This window comes from Rhinolophus ferrumequinum, chromosome 17 (assembly GCF_004115265.2).
Source record: "Rhinolophus ferrumequinum isolate MPI-CBG mRhiFer1 chromosome 17, mRhiFer1_v1.p, whole genome shotgun sequence".
NCBI classification, from domain to species: Eukaryota; Metazoa; Chordata; class Mammalia; order Chiroptera; family Rhinolophidae; genus Rhinolophus; species Rhinolophus ferrumequinum.
The window spans coordinates 36133375-36152012 of record NC_046300.1 but is presented as its reverse complement, the minus strand read 5'-3'; the positions used below and the strand labels follow the sequence as shown (position 1 = coordinate 36152012).

At 34.7% G+C, this 18638-nt stretch overlaps 1 protein-coding gene across 1 annotated transcript in view; it reads left to right on the top strand.

The window, feature by feature from the left end:
• The window catches only part of STAG1 (stromal antigen 1), a 260872-nt gene that overhangs the window by 113883 nt on the left and 128351 nt on the right, over positions 1–18638 (top strand). The window contains 4 exon segments of the mRNA XM_033131991.1: positions 4378–4529; positions 6424–6441; positions 6443–6471; positions 6473–6496. Coding sequence (XP_032987882.1) covers positions 4378–4529; positions 6424–6441; positions 6443–6471; positions 6473–6496 — 223 coding nt within the window.

Below are 18638 nucleotides of genomic sequence, written 5' to 3'. Positions count from 1 at the left end.
TTCCTCACATCCCTCTAGCTACAATTCCATTTCTCTCCTCCTTACAGCAAATCTCAAAGTATTATTTCTATTCACTGTCTCTACTCACTCTCCTCTTACTTTTTTTGAACTCATTCTAGTCAGGTTTCTATCTCTACTATTTCAGTGCCTCTGCTGTTGTTGAGGTAATCAGTTACCTTCTTATTGTCCAAATCACTGGGCAACTCCCAATTGTCATGTTTCTCTCTCTTGAAAGACATAGCCACTTCTTCCTTCTTGAAGTACTGTCTTCGCTTGTTTTCTGGAATACTGTGTCTTGGTTGGTCTTAGAAAGCTAAAATGTAAATACAGAATTATCTCAGGGCTCAATCTTCAGCCGTCTTTATCTTTTCTGTCTGTATTTACTCTTCATTGAATAAAGTGAAAACCAATTCTGGTTTTATTGTTTCTATTAAAATATAAGCGATGGGGGGAGAGATAATATAGTCATGTGATTTAAAATTAAAAATTAATTTCTACTCTACCACTCATTTGAGGCTCTCAGGCCTCAAATTCTCTTCCCTGAAGGCAACCAGAGTTGCCAACTTCTTATATATCTTTCTGTATTTTATGAAAATAATAGTACGTACATAGTCAGTGAGAGGCAGTATTGTGTAATGGTTAAGAACTTGGACTATGGAGCATAATTGCCTGTAATCAAATTCTGTCTGCCAGTTACTGGCTGTGTAACTGGTAAGTCTCTTAGCCAATCTGTGCCTCAGTTTTCTCTTATGTAAAACAGATAATTATAATAGTACTTACTTGATAGAGTTGTGAGGTAGAAATGAGTAAGTATGTGTAAAAATCTTAGAAGAGTGACTGGCACATAAAAATAAATAACACATTTCTTCTTTTTGCATAAATGATAGCATAATATACACACTGACAGGAATCTTGCTTTTTTTCCCTATCAACAAATATCTTGGCAGGATTTTCAGCACACAAATCATGCCACATTTTTTCTAATTGGTGAATATTTATCCATTGGATAGATGTGCCATCCAGCTTTATGGTTCTAAATACCAGTATCTTTGATGATGACTTCCCAAATGATATATATGTACTAGACATTTCTACTTAAATACCTGATAAACACAAAACTTTGTAATTTACCCTTGTGTTTTCTGTTTCTTTCATTTCCTACATTATAATCTATTATATTCTTCCAGTTCTAGCTTCCAAGTATATTTCACATCTAACCGTTTCTCTCTACCTGTTGCTACCACTGTAATCCAAGGCAGCATGTATTGAGTTGCTCAAGACCAAAACTTGAGAATCATCGTTGCAACTTTTTGTCAAATTATTTCCAGCTATTTTGGTGTTCTGTTTGGTCTCTCTCCTTCCACTTTTACTCTTCTATAGCCCATTCACACAGCATTTTAGAATGTAAGCCAGACTATTTCTCACCCACCCCAAATTTTCCAGTGGGTCTTACTTACCTTTTTTATATTAATTCTGAGATCTTATTTGATCCCAGTAGAACCTTGTAACATTACCTCTTGATTTTTCTCCTCAGCTTCATCTCTTGCCTCTACCTGTTTCTGTGCGCCAGCGCCCTAACCACCTTGCTCTTTTATAAGTGCCCTCCTCGTCACAATTTACCTAATAACCTTTGCACTTTTTAGTCCTTCTCCCTGGAACACTGTTCTGTCATATAATCACTTGCTCATTCCTCACTTCATGCTCAAATGTCACCTCTTTAGAGAGGCCTTCTTGCCTGACCACCCTCTTTACTCTCTAACCTTTTCACCATTTATTATTATTATTATTTTTACCATACTTCACTTTTCTTTATAAATTTTCCATTAACTGACATATTTTTTAATTTATATATTATCCATTTATTTATTGTCTTTTCCTCCTCACTAGAATGTAAAAAATCATGAGGGCAGGTACTCTATCTTGTTCACTTTTGTACTTCTAGTGCATAGAACAATACTCAGTATATGTTGGATTGACAGATGAATGGGGAAGCACTAAACAAGTGCTTCTTGAACTTTATATTGAAAGACTAGTTTTTTAGTTACCAATCTGTCACAACCTAGTACTTTATAAAATACAATAAAATGAGTTTCAAAAGAAATATATGTATTTGTAGTGTCATTTCCTTATTAAAGTCAACAGTCCTAGATTACTGTGTCAGATTGTTACAATTTTGAAAAACATACCTTAAATTTATAATTAAAATAAACTGGTAACAAGCTGTTTGTTGTCATCATCTATTTGCAGGCCACACTTCTGTGTAGCACCGCACTAGAACAGGTTTACCATTCTATAATCAGCATTTAAAACGTAAAGGATAAATGAAGTATTCTTTTTAGTAGATAAGTAGAAGCCACTTAAAATCCCATGTCACGGTGTCCAGGCTGAGATCCTATAGGATTATTAATTTATAAAATGGTTCTGTTAATAGTACCAGTAAAATTTAATTAGTGCTCATGCTATGCAGAAACAAATCTTTTTTCAGTTGACTCAATAAGACTTCACAATCCCCATGTTGTATCTATGTCACTAAATGAGAAGTCTTTCGTTAATAGCTGTTTATTTGCTTATATGATAGAATGGTAAATGAAAATATCAGTGAAGTTTAAATTTTACATATTCATAAACACTTTATCTTAGTAAATATTGCTACGTTTATACCTAATATTTTCTGAAAATGTAGTGGCATTTTGTATTTTTGATTGTTGTAGTATGTTGATTATTTTGTTGTTTATATATATCTAGGATGGGAGGAGGGTCATTACACAATGACAGTTGGAGTTTGGGATCTGGATTCACAAGGAGCTATAGAGCTGAAAGCAAAAGCCATTAAATTCAAGAAAATCTGTGTCTTAGCTTCCACTGGTGAATTCTAGTCAGGGTTGGTGTTAATTTTAATGCTTCCAACTCCTTGATCTTCAAGTCATTTTGTTTTAGAGATCTAGAAGTACATAATGAATTAAGCTTCATCGGGTTTGCCTTGATGCTCAGGACATACATGCTCTGTTAAACTTTTATCCCTGATTTAGGCAGTTTGAATCCCCCAGGTCCCTCCTGTCTTTGAGCTAGTCCTTTTAACCTTTAATAGTATCATCAGATATTCTACTGACAATGTGTAAAATCGCTAGTCTGTATTTTGAAATACAAGAATATTTCTCAGTTTACTATATTGAGACACTGTATCTCCGGAAAAAAGAGTGAAATACATTTCTGAGTGGTCACTAAAAACATTTGTTTTCAGGATTTATGTCTTATATTTTGGCTTACGGGCAGCAGCAATCACAATTACCATGGAGTTAGCCAAAAATGTGGAGTTCAGAAAACAAATTGTGTTACTGTGTGTGTGTCTCTGTGTGTGTGTGTGTAGAGGTACAGCATTATGTAGATATGTTTATATATGTACATATATGAGGGAAATAGTGACATTTTAAGAGAAATACATGCTCATATTTAGTTACAAATGTTTGAAGATAAGTGGATCAGTTCTTCCAAAACTAATCAGTTAATTTTTTATAACTAAACATTTTGTATTTACAGATGAATAACCTAAAAGAAAAAAAAGAGGGAAATTATTTCATCAGTGCAAACTCTCTTATTCCTCTCCCAGTATTTCCTACACTTTCACCATCTCAGTAATGAAAATAAATATGAATAGACAGAAGTTTAATGTTTGTGTCGTACTTGTTTCTCAGAGGACTTGAAAAGAAGTTGGAAAATATTTAACAAAATTTACAAATACAAGTGAACATTTAAAAGTACATCAACACTGTGACTGGAGAAAATAGGTCAATCAAAAATTACAGAATAAATTTTTAATGAACTTAATAAGTTTGGTAGGATCAGTCTGTTTTTTAGGGATTAGAGGTTATGGCATTCACTGAGGTGAGCAACACGGGTAGAGGACCATCTTTGGGGGTAATGAACTGATTGTAAACATCTAAAGCACCTTTGATGCATCTAAGTAATAAAGGTATTGAGGAAACAATAGTATACACAGAACTGGTGGTCAGAAGAGAAGTCTAGTCGGCTTGATTAGCTGGCTGTCACTAAGAGGTGTGTATTTGAGGATGGAGAGGAGTTGTTGAAGATACTACTTATATTTAATCTGCTGATGATTGGAATGAGGCTGTTTTTAAGTGGGAAATGTTAATGAGCCAAGCTGTAGTGACACTGAGGCAGAGAAAATTACGTTGCAGACTAAGATGACAGCTTTATTTCTATAAAATAACTTTTCTTTTTAACTTAAATTATGCCTGGATTATAAAACATAGAAATTGACTAGTTTCCTTCCTTCATCTGTTTCTGTTATAAATTTGTAATTTTATAGATGAAGGTCTGATTCATAGTTGAATACTGTAGTTTTCCTTTATTTTATAGCCATGAAGCTCATGACTGCTCTGGTGAATGTTGCCTTAAACCTCAGTATTCATCAGGATAATACACAGAGACAATATGAAGCTGAGAGAAATAAAATGATTGGGAAGAGGGCCAATGAAAGGTTGGAGTTATTACTTCAGAAACGCAAAGAGGTAAGTTTGAAGATATCTGAGATTCTTACGTTCTGCAAATGTGTAGTAAATATATTAGTTTTTTAATTCTCTCCAAAATGGTTTGTGTATTTTAAATATTTTTTTTAAGTTATATTTTTATCTCAAAGTTTTCAAATGAAACTGCGATGTTCAGCCAGTGACTATCTGAGTATTGTGATGGCAGAAGAGAATCACAGAACAGCCCTACTGTTGAAGGAAGGTGGTCTGGGAATTAGATAACTCAGAAAGATTATTGGGATATGAGCTTAGAAAGCATGACAAATACTAACATCAGAACTAAAGGCCAGCAAAGCCTGCATTTCCAGGAGAAAGCCAAAGACTACATATTAGCTAATGTATAAGACATTCCTATGAATAAGGTTGGTCCCAGTTTTACAATGAAATTTTCATGTGTGTTGAAAGGGATTTTAAACTGTGTTTTTAATAGGTAACATTTTTATTCATCCAATAGGAAATAAAGTTTTAGATCTGCAGTATCACTCTATATTTAACTTGAAAAAGGAATGTACAGAAGCAACAAACTTATGATTAAATTATTATCCATACTGTATTAGCATGCTAGGACTGCTGTAATGGATACCACAAACTGAGTGGCTTAAAGAACAGAAATTTATTGTCTCACAGTTCTCTAGGCTACAAGTTGACTATCACTTCAGTCTTCACATGACTTTGTCTCTTTCTTTCTCTCACTCTTTGTCAATTTCTAAATTTCCTCTTTTATAAAGACACCAATCATATAAGACACCACTCTACTTTGGTATGACCTCATCTTAACCTATGACATTGTCCACACCCTATTTCCAAATCAGGTTTGAGGTGGTGGGAATTAGGACCTCAGCATATGAATTTTTGAGTAACACAGTTCAACTCATAACACATACTAGAAACACTGTGGAAGTAAATTTTGGAACTGTGGCTTCAGTAAGTACTGCTAACCAAACTGTATGCCTCTTATAATTTATTTATTATAATAATAAATGTAGCAAAATTAATTTTTAAAACCTCAAATAAGTTGCAGTAATTGAATGCTTTAGTATAAAAGTATTTCCTAAACTTATTTCAGTAAAACCTGGAACAAATTATACGCAAAAAAATAAGACTGAAGAAGAAGTTTTAAAGAATTTTGTCACATTGGAGTATGTACTAAAAGCGAGTATTCACTGAGTATTACTACAAAACAAATTACTGCAAAACAAATGAGAATAAGAAATATCATTTTGCGTGTAATTTTATATCAGTGTTTTTGTTCCTTTTGAGCAGTGAATAAAACTCAAACTTTAACTTGATCAGTAGTGTTACCGGAAATTTATCATCTTTGCTGTAGTGTTTTATTTTGTGCTGCATTCCACCACTGATGGCTAGGATCCTCGTTATCTTCTTTATGCCTCCTGTATTGGGAATTTGGCCTGCTTTCGGTAATGGGCTAATCAGACGCAGAATAATTGGATACTTGAGGTGGAATAGGATGTTTCTTGTACAGTGGCAAGTGTGATAATCGTGGATAATCTGTTACTAAAAAAGGCAAAACCAAGCCAGGGACCTGGTTTGGACAGAGAGGTATAGAAATTGAGGCCTATTCCCAAAGCAGACGATACTTTGGAGATAGGAATCTGGCCACACTTAATAGCACCATTCCTTGTTGTCACTGTATAGTAAGTATGGAGAAAGAGAGAAGTTCTAAAGGCAATGTAGTACAGCTATAGAAATAATGCAAGAATACTAGAAATATCTCCTTTGCACAATAAGTGAGAAAAAGTCAGATAACTACCTAGAACGAAAATAACCAGTTATTGAAAAAAATTGGAACATTCATTCCGAATAAAATGATCAACATTTTAATTTATGTTTTAATTTTTTTTATTTTTTATTTCAGCTACAAGAAAATCAGGATTGAAATCGAAAATATGATGAACTCTATTTTTAGGGTATATTGTTCATAGATACCGGTAAGGGATTTTTAAATACCATTCAGAAGATTTTTAACTTAATTAATGTACTGATTCTTTGTAGTCCTAGGTAGTTATAGAGATAAAATTCTGTTTTGTTTCGTTTTCTGGAATAGAGCTATAAGAGCTAAATAAATGTCCTACTACTGCTGTGGAGAAACTTGTACCACCACCATCAATGCCACACTCTTCCAGATTCAAAACATGCACTGTTAGAGGCCTGTTATGACTTGCATTTATATTAATGGGATATTAATTAATAAGGTATTCTTAAGTTATTGTGACTTAATAAGATGTGATTTTCTTGTTATTTGAAAAAACTAATTGCCTTGCTTCCTGCCCTGTGGTACTCATCTTGTTCCATGGTCAAATTAACCAAGTCTTTTAAAAATACCTGTGAAGATGGGAGAAAAGGGAACTTATGCAGATAATACAACTTTATAACATTGCTTTTCTTTCCCTTCAACTATAAACATGAAAGTAGAAGCAGAGTATTGCCAACGTATTTTTGTCATGCTCCATTGCAAATGAGTTGAATTTGTGTTTCTTTGAAACCTGTGAACTTTTAAAATGTTAACTACATTATTCAAGAGCACATTTCACAGAGGACTTAATGACTCATATACATATACTCGTTACCTTCTGTTAATTAGTGGTGATATGTTTAGATAGACACAGATAATAGAAGCAACTGTTTTTAGATACATTTGAGACTTTGATTGGCCAGTGAATTTAAAAAGTTAGCTAAAACAAGGGAATCGTTTTTTAAAAATAGTAACTTTGATTTAATTCAAAATATAAAAAGATCTTTTGAATAGGGCCAAGACCTTTGAGTATGGATTGTCTGATTGGAGTTTCACATCCTCTTTCTTGTATAAACTACACACATAATGAATTATTGACAAATTTATTGAATAAAACTAGAATTTCCAAATACCTGCCATGCAGTCTTTTTTTAAATTGCAACTTGATAGAGGTATAATTAACATAAAATAAACTGCACATTTAAGTGTACATTTGATGAGTTTTGACATCTATACACCTGTAGAACTACCTAATACAGACAAGATAATATATCCATCATCCTCAGAAGTTTTCTCATGCCACATTGTAATTCTTCCCCACTTCCTTTCCTGCCATTCTCCCTCTTCACCATCCCAAAGCAATCATTAATCTGCCAACTGATTTGTTTACATTTTCTAGGACTTTATAGAAATGGAATCATACAGTACATACTCCTCATTTTTGTTGTTGTCTTGGTCTGGTTTCTTTCACTAAGCAAAATTAGGGTCTTTTATCTTTTTAAGACTGTTAACCGTAAGTTTTTGTTTTTTTTTCCCCAAGTCAAGTTGTTGTCCTTTCAATCCTAGTTGTCGAGGGTGCCATTCAGCCTCAAGTTGTTGTTCTTTCAGTCTTAGTTGTGGAGGACGCAGCTCAGCTCCAGGTCCAGTTGCCATTGCTAGTTGCAGGGGGCACAGCCCACCATCCCTTGCGGGAATCAAACTGGCAACCTTGTGGTTGAGAGCCCACGCTCCAACCAACTGAGCCATCTGGGAGGCAGCTCAGCTCAAGGTGCCGTGTTCAGTCTTAGTTGCAGGTGGCAGAGCCCACCATCCCTTGCGGGACTCGAGGAATCGAACTGGCAACCTTGTGGTTGAGAGCCCACTGGCCCATGTGGGAATCGAACCGGCAGCCTTCCGAGTTAGGAGTTTGGAGCTCTAACCGCCTGAGCCACTGAGCAGGCCCCTAAGTTTTTTATAGATGCCTTTTATCAGATTAAGGAAGTTTCCTTTCTATTCTAGTTTTCTAGACTTATTAGGAATGGATGTTGGATTTTGTCAAATGCTTTTCAAATGCATCTATTGAGATCATTATGCTGTTTTTTTTAAGACAATGTGGTGAATTAAATTGGTTTATTTTAAAATGTTTACTCAACCTAAAAACTGGGATAAAACCCACATAATTGTGGTGCATTATTCTTTTTATATATTGTTAGATGTGATTTGTTGAAATTTGCCCCCAAATTTTTACATCTATGTTCAAGAGGAATATATATCTCTAACTTTTTATTTAATTGAATATCTCTGACTGATTTTGGTATCCGGGTCATGCTGGCTTTGTAGAAAGAGTTGCTGTGTATTCTGTCTTTAATTTTCTGGAAGACTTTAATAGAATTGGCATTATTTCTTCTTCAGGCATGAATTATACTATTGGGGCCTACGTGCTTGCTTTATTTAATTTTAACTACAAATTAAATATCTGTAAGGCTGGTCAGTTTATGTCTTACAAGAAAATGACACATTCATCTAAATTGTATTATATTCAACAAGTATCAGCAGAAAGTTGTTCCTAATATTGGTGGTTACACACACACACACCGACACACGTATATCTCTTTCATGTCAGTTTGTCTAGAGCTTATCAGTTGTATTTTTTTTCTTAAAAAGTAGATTTTGTTTACATTGAACTTCTATTGTTTTTCTGTTTTTCTATTTCATTGATTACTGCTCTTTAGTATATTTATTCTTCTGCTTACTTTGAGTTTCATTTTCTCTACTCTTTAGATTCTGATGGTGGAAATTGAGGCAGTTGGTTTGAAGCTTTTCTTTTGTTCTAATATACTAATTTATTACTATAAATTTCTCTCTTAGCACTACTTTAACTATATCTCCTAAATTTGCATATGTTGTGTTTCCATTTTCATTCAGTTCAAAATACCTTTGAATTTCCCTTTTAATTTGTTTCTTTGACCCATGAGTTATTTAGAAATGTGGTATTTAGTTTACAAATATCTGAGATCTTTCCAGATAACTTTCTGTTACTGATTTCTAATAATTCTATTGTAGTCGGAGAACATACTTGGTATGATTTGGATGCTTTTAAGTTTATTGAGATTTGTTTTATCGACTGCAGTATGGCCTATCTTGGTAAATGTTTTATTTGCTCTGAAAAAGAATGTGTATTGTGCTTTTGTTTTTCTGTCAGTTAGGTCAACATTGGCTTATAGTGTTCCTCAAGTCTCTTCTATCCTTACTGATTTTCTGTTTAGTCTGACAATTATTGAGAAGTATTTTTGATACAAGTCCATTACTACATAAATGATACGCAGTTATTATTTTTTCCCAGCATATGGCTTTCTTTTCATTTTCTTCTTTTTAAAATTTTTTCCCCACAATTATGGTTGACATTGAATATTATGTTAGTTTCAGGTGTTCTATATAGTGGTTAGCCATTTATGTAACTGAGAAAGTGATCCCCCCAATATGGCTAGTACTCACCTCACATCATACGTAGTTATGGCAATATTATTGGCTATATTCTCTATGCTGTACTTAACATGCCTGTGACTATTTTGTAACTGCCAGTTTGTACTTAATCCCTTCACCTTTGTTACACAGCTCCCCGACCCCCACCCCTTGCATCTGGCAACCATTAGTTCTCTATCTGTGAGTCTGTTTCTGTTGTGTTCGTTCATTTCTTTTGTTCTTTAGATTCCATATATAACTAAAATCAAATGGTATTTGTCTTTCTCTGACTTTTTTAACTTAGCATAATACCCTGTAGCTCCACCCATGTCACAAATGGTAAGATTTTTTTTTTTTTATGGCCAAATAATACTCAATTGTACATAAGTACTACATCTGCTTTATCCAGTCCTCTATCTATGGACACTTCAATATTTTGGCTATTACAAATAATGCTGCAATGACCATAGGGTTGCATATATCTTTTTGAATTAGTGATTTGGATTTCTTTGGATAAATACCAACACGTGGAATTATTGGGTCATATAGTAGTTGTATTTTTAACTATTTGAGGAACCTCCATACTGTTTTCCATAGTGGTTGCACCAATTTGTGATCCCCACAACAGTGCACGAGGGTTCCTTTTTCTCCACATCCTCACCAACAGTTTGTTGATTTATTGATGATGGCCATCTGACAGGTGTGAGGTAATAGTCATTGTAGTTTTCATTTGTATTTCTTTGATGATTAGTGACTTTGAGCATTTTTTCATGTCTATTGACCATCTGTATGTCCTCTTTGAAGAAATATCTATTCAGATTTAAAAATTCAGCCCAGTTTTGAATCGGATTGTTTGCTTTGTTTTGGTGTTGAGCTGTATGAGTTCTTTATATGTTTTGGATATTAACCTCTTATTGGATATATCATTGTCGAATAGCTTCTTCCATTCAGTGGTTTGTCTTTTTGTTTTGTGAATGGTTTCCTTTGCTGTGCAAAACTGTTTTAGTTTGAAGTAGTCCCATTTGTTTATTTTTTCTTTTTTTTCTCTTGCCCGATGAGAAATATCCCAAAAAATATTACTAAGAGCAGTGATTGAGAGTTTACTGTCTCTGTTTTTTCTAGGAGTTTTATGACTTCAGGTCTTACATTTAAGCTTTAATCCATTTTGAGTTTATACCTCTATATCGTTAAAAAAGGTGTTTTTTTTTGTTTTTTTTTTTGGCATGTACCCAGTTTTCCCAACCCCATTCGTTAAATAAAGAGCCTGTGTTTGCTCCATTGTATATTCTTGCCTCTTTTATCATAGATTAATTGACCACATAGGCGTGGGTTTGTTTTGGGCTCTCTATGTTCCATTGATCTATATGTCTTTTTATGCCAGTGCCATTCTCTTTTTATTGCTATAACCTTGTATAGTTTGATACCAAGTAGTATGATATCTCCAACTTTGTTCTTCTTTCTCAAGACTGCTTTGGCTATTCAGGGTCTTTTGTGGTCCCATATAAATTTTTCATTATTTTTTCTACTTCTGTGAAACATGCTATTGGTATTTTGATAGGGATTGCATTGACTCTATAGATTGCTATAGGTAGTACGGACATTTTAATGATGCTAATTCTCCTGTCCATGAGCACGGTATTTATATCTTCTTCAATTTTTTCTTCACTGTTGTACAGTTTTCAGAGTACACGTCTTTTATCTCCTTGGTTAAATTTATTCCTAAGTTTTCTTTTTTTTATGTAATTGTAAATGGAATTGTTTTCTTGGTTTTCATTCTGATCATTCATTATTGGTATATAAAAATGCAACTGATTACTGAAATTCAATTTTGTATACTGCTATTTTACTGAATTCATTTATCAATTCTAATGGATTTTTGGTGGAATCTTTAGGGTTTTCTATGTGCAGTATCATGTCATCTGCAAATAATGACAGTTTTACTTCTTCCTTTCCAATTTGTATGCCCTTTTTTTTGGTCTGATTGCTGTGGCTAGGACTTCCCATACTAGATTGAATGAAAGTGGTGAAAGTTGACATCCTTGTCTTGTTCCTGATCTTAAGGAAAATGTTTTTAGCTTTTCCCCGTTGAGTATGATGTTAGTTGCCGTTTTGTCATATATGGCCTTTATTATGTTGAGATATAGTTCCTCTATTCCCACTTTGCTGAAAGTCTTTATCATAAATGGATGCTGGATTTTGTCAGACTTTTTTTCTGCATCTATTGATATGATCATACCATTTTTATCCTTCATTTTGTTTATGTGAGTATCACATTAATTGATTTGCAGATATTGAACTGACTTTGTATCCCAGGAATAAATCTCTCTTGATCATGATGTATGATCTTTTTAATGTATTGGTGAATTCACTTCGGTAGTATTTTGTTTAGGATTTTTGCATCTGTGTTCATTAGGGATATTGGCCTAAAATTTTCTTTTTTTATAATGTCTTTGGTTTTGGAATCCTGGTGATGCTGGCCCATATAATGAGCTTGGAATCCTTCCCTCCTCTTCAGTTTTTTTCGAATAGTTTGAGAAGCAGAGGTATTTATTCCTATTTGAACATTTGGTAAAATGCACCTGTGAAGCCATCCGGTCTAGGACTTTTGTTTGTTAGGATTTTTTTGAGTACTGACTCGATTTCATTAGTAGTTATCGGTCTGTTCAGATTTTCTGTTTCTTCTTGATTCAGTCTTAGAAAACTGTATGTTTCTAGTAACTTATCAATATCTTCAAGGTTGTCCAATTTGTTGACATATAATTGTTCATAGTATTTTCTTAGAATCCTTTATATTTCTGTGGTGTCAGTTGTCACTTCTCTTTCATTTTGGGTTTTATTTAGTCTCTCTCTCTCTCCTCTCTCTCTCTCTCTCTCTCTCTCTCTCTCTCTCTCGTATGGTTAAAGGTTTATCAATTGTGTTTTATCTTTTCAAAGAACCAGCTCTTGGTTTCATTCATCTTTTGTATTTTATTTAAGACTATCTCATTTCTGCTCTGATTTTTATTATTTTCTTCCTTCTACTCACTTTGTGCTCTGTTTTCCTCCGTTCTTTTTCTAGTTCCTTTAGGTGTAAAATTAGATAGTTTATTTGAGATTTTTCTTGTTTTCTTGATGTAGTCATGTATTGCTATGAATTTCTGTCTTAGAATTGCTTTAACTGTGTCCCACGGATTGGGGATTGTTGTGGTTTCGGGGGGGGGGGCGGGGCGGGGGGGTTTTCATTTGCATGTGTATTTCCTTTGCCAGGTTATAGAAGTTTTCAGTTATTATTTCTTCAAATAGGTTTTCTTTTTTTTTTTTCTTTTTTTTTTTATTGGGGAATGTTGGGGAACAGTGAGCTTTTCAAGGGTCCATCAGCTCCAAGTCCAGTCACCGTTTTCAGTCTTTAGTTGCAGGGAGCGCAACCCACCATCCAATGTGGGAATTGAACTGGTAACCTTGTGGCTAAGAGCTCGCACTCTGACCACCTGAGCCATCCAGCCACCCCTCTGGCAGCTCAGTGGCAGCTTGTTGTCTTCAATCTAGTTGTGGAGGGCGCAACTCACTGGCCCATGTGGGAATAAAACCGGCAACGCTGTTGTTAAGAGCATGCGCTCTAACCAACTGAGCCATCTGGCCACCTCTCAAAAAGGTTTTCAATCCCTTGCTGTCTGTCTACTTCTGGTATCCCTATGATGCACATGTTGTTATTTGATGTCCCAGAGGTTTTCTAAATTACCCTCAATTTTTTTGTTTCTTTTTTCTTTTTGCTATTCTGATTGGGTGATTTCTGTTACCTTGTCTTCCAAATCACTGATTTGTTCCTCGGCTTCATATAACCTGATGTTGATTCTTATCTAATTAGTCTTCATTTCAGGTATTGCATTCTTCATTTCTGACTGGTTTTTTCTTATGGTTTTTATCTCTTTGTGTAAGTTGTCACTGAGTTCATCTATTCTTCCCCTAAGTTCATTGAGCATTCTTATAACCAGTGTTTTGAACTCTGTATCTGGTAGATTGTTTGCTTCCATTTTGTTTAGTTCTTTTTCTGGAGTTTTGTCCTGGGTTTTCATTTGACACATGTTTCTTTGTCTCATTATTTTGGCTGCTTCCTTGTAGTTTTTATTTTTATTTTTATATATTAGGTAGATCTGGTACACCTTCCAGTCTTGGCAGAGTGGCCTTATGTAGTAGGTGTCCTGTGGGGCCCAGTGGCACAGTCTCCCTGGTCACCTGAGCCAGGTGTTCCAAGGTTGTCGTCCATTCTGTGGGTTGTGTGTGCCCTCCTGTTATAGTTGCGTCTTGAGTGCTGTTGGTACATTAGTCGGTGGGGTTGGCTTCCTGTTAAGACTGGCCCTGATTATAGTGGATGAATTGTTGTGCATGGGCTGACTGCACCGAGCAGGATTCACTTTAGCGGGGCTTTGTTCCCTGCCGAGTCCACCCTTTGGGTATATCATTTGTGGAACTAATTGGGCAGTGCTCTGCTATAGTCTGAAGCCGGTCACTAGCAGTTTTGGTTCTTGGGCCAGTTGGGAGGAGTTGTGGTGCAGGCCAAGTTCAGCCACTGCCTGTGCCTGGCCCAGGCCACCTGGTAGAAGCTACAAGTAATTTTCAGTTAGTTGCTCTCTGTGGTGGGCTTGGAGGCCTCTTGGAGAGACTCTTCTGTGAACCTAGGTCGGCTGCTGCTAGTGCCATGCTTGGGCTGCTAAGCAAGAGGTACAGGGTGTATACTGTGGCCAGTTGCTGTTTGCTTTGTGTTTGTGGAACATTGAGAGCTTTTAGGAAAGTTCACAGCATAAGCTGACGCCACCCACTTGTGAGGAAAAGCTGGTAAAAAGAAGTTCATGTTGGTGCACGAGTTGGGTGGGGCAGGGTCTCAAGGGAATCATCACAGTTGTGGGTGGGGAGAGCGGTGTTAGCCAGGTTGATGGAGACTCAGATTTGGTGCCTGCTTGCATTTGCATGCTTGATGGCAGGGAGGACTCTACTAAGGAACAATGGCACTGCTGGCTCTAGTGTTCTAGGACAAGCTTCCCCTTCAAACCCTCACCTATAGCCACTTCAATTAGTTCTCCCTGTATGTTTCTGGCACTTTTTGAGCTGCTTTCCCTTCACTGGTTTTTTAGGGCAAGTGTTTGTGAATGAGTGAGTCTGTGCTTGGCTCTTAAGAAGACTTCTGGTTCTTCATCAGCCCTCTATCTCACCTAGTCGGAATCCCCACTGGTTTTATTAAAGCCAGATGTTGTGAGGGCTTCTCAGGGGGGACCCTCCACTGCCATGATACCAGTTCTTAACCACCACCTGCGGGTATTGGATCATGTTTGTTTTCACGTCTCTGCTCCTACCAGTTCTTGTTGTGACTTCCTCTTTATATTCTCAGTTATAAGAGTTCTGTTCTGGTGGTTCTCAAAGGGTGGGGTTCTATAAATTTAATTGTAATTTTGATGTGGTCGTGGGAGGAGGCCAGTACAGTATTTACCTAGTCTGCTATCTTGACAGGGAATCCTCCTCCTCTCTTCATTTCCTTTTGAAGAGCAAACGTTTTCAATTTGAATGAAATCATTCTTCTCAGTTTTTCTTCTGTGGTCATGCTTTTGATTGTGAATATTTTGAGTAATTCCAAATTTTCTTCTTTTTTTTTTTATTTTAGAAGTCTTATGATTCAGTCTTTTCAATTAAGATATATGAAGCATATTTAAAGTTAATTTTTTTATATGGTATAATAAGGGTATAATGTCCACTTTTTGCATGTGGATATTCATTTGTTTAAGTACCATTTGTTGAATGACTATCCTATCTCCAATTGAATTTGCTTGGTGGTGGTCTTGAAAATCAAATGACATAAATGCAAGATTTTTATTTCTGGATCTTTTAATCTGTCCTTATACCCATATCAACTATATTGATTACATTAGTTTTAGAGTAAGGATTTTCTCTTTTTTTTTTTTTTAGCTTTATTGAGATTTAGTTGACATGCAGCATATGTAAGTTTAAGGTGTACGACATGATTTGATACACATATCATGATTGTGAAATGATTACAATAAGGTTTGTTAACACTTCCATCACATGATTACCTTTGGTTTTTTTTGCATTATGGTGATAGGAACTTAAGATTTACTCTCATAGTAACCTTCAAGTATGTAATACGAGATTGTTTTCTATAGTCACCATACTGTACATTAGAACCCCAGACTTTATTCATCTTATAACTGGAAAGTTGATGCTGTTTGACCAATTTTTTTCTCACCCTCAGCCTCTGGCAGCCACATTCTAAACTCTACTTGGAGTTGACTATTTTAGATTCCATATATAAGGAGAACATACAGTATTGGTCTTTGATTTTATTTTTTAATATTGGGTAGTGTTGAGTTCTTTTTTTTTCAAAACTGTTGTTATTGTTCTAGGTCCTATACATTTCCCTATAAATTTAAGGATGAGCTTGTCAATTTTTATACAAAAGCTTGCTTGAATTTTGTTAGAGAATACTGAATCTGTAGACCAGTTTGTAGAGAATTGCCCTCTAAACAGTATTAAGTCTTCCAACCTATGAATATACATTGTATCTCAATTTATTAGATTTCCTTGATTTCTCTTAGCAGTTTTTGTGATTTTCAGTATACGAGTCTTATACTACTTTTGTTCAGTTTATTTCTAAGTGTTTTTATGCTGTTTAATTAAACAGTTAATGAAATTGTTTTCTTAACTTCTAGATTTCCCTTACTAATTTATAAAGATACAGTTTTTTTAATTCTTGTAAAATTACAAAATAATTCATTGCTTTGGGTTTTTGCTTTTTGGGGAGGTAGGTTATGTAGATTCTTTAGGATTTGGTACATACAGGATTATATGACATGTAAATAAAGACAATTTTAATTGGTGCTTTGTATGCATGTCCTAATTTCTGCCCTCCATTTTGCCTATTGCACTGACTAGAATCTCTATGCAATAGTGAATAAAAATGGTGAAAGTGGACAGCTTTGCTTTGTCCTGATTTAAGGGGGAAACAATCAGTCTTAAGATTAAGTATGATATCGTTAGGTGTAAGTTTATGGTTGCTACCTTTAAGTCAGACAAGGGAATTCCCTTGTAGCCTAATTTGTTTTTGTCGTGATTGATTGTTTGATTTTGCTTATTTTTTTGTTTCGATTGAGATGATAATATAGACTTTTCCGTTTATTAATATAGTTATTATATTCATTGATTTCAGATGTTAGACCACTCCTGCATTCTGGGGAAAATTCCATGTGCTTATGGTATATAATCCTTTTATATGCTACTGGATTCAGTTTGCTGATATTTTATTAAGGAGTTTTGTGTTTACTTTTATAATGGTAATACTCGGTTACTAGCCACAAAGAAAACCTATGTAGAAGTGTTCCCTCCTGCTCTTTTTTCTGAATCTTAATTGCAGCCAGAGCAAAAAAGATGAATTAACTACAAAGGATACAAGATAAGAAAGACAGCAGATCTCTTTCTAGTTGGAAATAAGACAAACCAGAGATAATGGATCCATTTTTTTAAGTAGTGAAAAAAACAAAAATGTTCAACCTAGAATTCCATACCAAGAGAAAACATCTTTCATCAAATGAGGTGAGGCAATGGGAGAGTGAAGTCAATGGAAAATTATCTCCCAGAAACAACTAAAAAGATAAAAACAATCATTTCAGTTTTCTAGAAATCAATGAAAAATATTAAGAAGCATTTATTCATAAAAAGCTGAACTTTGGGTTAAAACCTATGGCATTCTGGCATGGAACTAAACATTTCAAACATCTTAAAACACAGAGCACAAGATGTAGTAGAGTTACCAGGGTTGGGATGCCTATGAAAACCACCAATTTTGATACTGAGGGAGCTCACTTGATTGGGAGCTAAGTGCTAAATACCTAACACCTTTACATAGGAATTGCAAAGAAGAGGGAAGTATTGGGAAGAAGTATTATTAATGAGAGAACTCAAATTTTATAAAATTGCTTTTTTGTTCCCTGTACTAACACTTAATATTAAGATGATATTTATTTTGATAATCTTTCTGTAAATTATGATCTCTGTTCTCAAGTTCTCGTTTATAGTTTAATAACGGGTACAGTATAACTTTTCATTACTACTTCAGCTATTCCTTTCTCCTATAGGCTATTTTTGAAAAAAAGTCTGTAGTTCTATTTAGAAGATGTAAAATTTTTTTTTTTAGTCAAATGTTAGTGACAAATTGGCTGAAACATGAATTTATTGTGTACTACAGTTTAGATAATGGATCTTTTCGAATCTTGTAATTATTTTTTACTCAGGAGCTCTCGTGAGATTCCTTGTACATGAGAGATAATTGTAAGTGGCAAACAGCCATATTAGCCAGAGCTATTCTCTGAATTTGTATTATAGTCATTTTAATTTAGTCACTTCCTTACTAGGAGAATACCTATAAGGGTAGTACATGAAACATTTTTAATTAAAATTCATTAAAGTTAAATTTCATTTGTTGTAAGCAGAAAATATTTGAATTCCATATGCCATGAAAGGAATCCAAAAAGGAAAACTTCAGTCCAGATATTATATTAATGGGTCATGTCTCCCAAAAAAGACACACTAACGGTGAGGATCATCAGTAAATTAGATACTTTTTTTTTCATAAAAATGAACATAATCATTCTTTTATGCTGTAAAATGGAGTTACAACAAAGGATTAATTGCTCCAGAATAATTATTTTCTAGCTTTATTTTTCTTTGGGTTTGCAAGTGAAGTATATCTTGACTTCATTTTTAGTTGTGCATTCCACTCCAATACCAGAATGCATGAAAGTTAGTCCATTTTCCAGTTATCTTATGCCTTTACTCTTGTCTTACTTTTTGCCCTCCACTTTAGTCTTTGCTTTGGAAACTCCCAGACACTTGGCAGCTAAATATTATCTTTCTAA